Source organism: Microtus ochrogaster, chromosome 4, assembly GCF_000317375.1.
Source record: "Microtus ochrogaster isolate Prairie Vole_2 chromosome 4, MicOch1.0, whole genome shotgun sequence".
NCBI classification, from domain to species: Eukaryota; Metazoa; Chordata; class Mammalia; order Rodentia; family Cricetidae; genus Microtus; species Microtus ochrogaster.
The window spans coordinates 4,944,006-4,945,800 of NC_022011.1; the positions used below are offsets into that span (position 1 = coordinate 4,944,006).

General features: G+C 47.9%; 1 protein-coding gene across 1 annotated transcript in view; it reads left to right on the forward strand.

The window, feature by feature from the left end:
- Nucleotides 1–1,795, forward strand: part of Slc12a4 (solute carrier family 12 member 4) — a 23,756-nt gene that overhangs the window by 12,870 nt on the left and 9,091 nt on the right. The window contains exon 6 of the mRNA XM_005345438.3: nt 570–700. Coding sequence (XP_005345495.1) covers nt 570–700 — 131 coding nt within the window. The remainder of the gene's footprint in view (nt 1–569; nt 701–1,795) is intronic.

A 1,795-nucleotide genomic window follows, 5' to 3' on the forward strand; every position in this document is an offset into this window, starting at 1 on the left:
TTTCTCTGTGGTTTTGAAGCCTGTCCTGGAACTAGCTCTGTAGACCAGGCTGGTCTCGAACTCACAGAGATCCGCCTGCCTCTGCCTCCCAAATGCTGGGATTAAAGGCGTGCGCCACCACCGCCCAGTTTGTTTCTGACTCCTAAGAGCTGGGATTATAGGCACATGCCACTACATCAGCCTTCCCCCCACCCCCACCGTTGTATTGTCATGACAGTCTGAGACACCTTGATTCTTCATTTAGGGGAGTCCTTAAGGTAGGTTTGCAACATAAAAGAGACTGACCACTTTTGCATTTTTTGATGCCTGTTATTAGACTTTCAGCAGAGAGGACTTAATGGCAGTGTTGGACCACTGTCTCTGAGCTCTTTGTTGACTGCCTGCTTTCTAGGGTGCTAGATCCTAATAGAAGCCAAGACTCAGGGCAGGCCTGGACAAGACTCTGGTGCTACCGTGGTCTGCTAAAGAGAAACGCAGTCTTTGTTCTTTTGGGTGGCTGTGCAGGTTCCCTGTGAGGGAGATCTCACTGAAGAACCAGTCTTAACCTGTGTACACTTTCTCCATCATAGCTGGTGGCTCCTATTTCATGATTTCCCGTTCACTGGGACCAGAATTTGGAGGTGCCGTGGGCCTGTGCTTCTACCTGGGGACGACATTTGCAGCGGCCATGTATATCCTAGGGGCCATTGAGATCTTGCTGGTGAGTTGTGCAGAGCCTAGGTTAACCTAGTGGTGAACAGTCTCTGTAGACTCTAGAGGCTGTTAGTACTTCCCTCTTTCCTGATCATCAGGGTGTGGGGTTTTCTGATGGAGGCCTCAAGGGAGCAGGATCTTGCTCAGATCTTTTCCCCCTTAAACCTGTGCTAGTTTGGGCCAAGCAGGGAAGAGGCCTTCAACTTGACCTGGATATTCCTCCTATCCAAACACTGTTTGGGCCATGGCTCAGGGTCTGCCAAATGTTGGATTAGTCTGATCTTGATGATGACAGAGAGATTGCCTCCTAGACTTTTGTGGGCCCTGACGGCTCTGTCTCCCCCAGACTCTGTGCCTGCCGGGATCCTTTAGATCTATTTTCTCCTTGTCCTTAAATCAGAGTGAACAGCCATAGACTGCTATCTGGAGGCCCTTGAATCCCATGGGTGCCGACTCAGACCCAGAGCCCCTACTCACCAATGCATGGCTTACACCAAAGGGAGAGAAACCGTGGGGGAAGCACGGTGATATGAGGAGAGTGTCACAGGGTGACAGGTGCCCCCTTGGAGATCCAGAGAATAGATGTTTAGACACACTGTGGTACTCCCAGCCAGAAGCCAGGACCTTTTGTCTAGATCTGAGTTTTTATTTCCTGTTTCTCACGTTTCTTCTGTGTTATTTGGGAGGAGATGTTACCTATAAGGAAATGTGTCCCTTTTCCCCAGTGTATTTGTTTCTTCAACCATGTAATTATATGAGCTTATGGAGGTTTACTTTGTTCTCTGGGTTATTGGTATAATCCGATACCATCTTTATTTGGTTGGCACCTGTGTCTGTATCTCCTTTTCTTCCATTCCTTGCCTTCCCTTTCTTTCAATACTGGTTTTGTTGAACTACAACATGCATGGTAAGTAATTCATTACTCATTCAAAAAGTGTCCGGCTCGGGCCAGTGAATGGCTTAGTGTTCAGTCCTCAGGACTCACATGATGGAAGGCAAGAGCCGACTCCTGCAATTCCTGCTCTGACCTCCACCCTGATAAATAAATGCTTTTCCTTTTTTTTTTTTTTTTTTGTGGTTTTTCGAGACAGGGTTTCTCTGT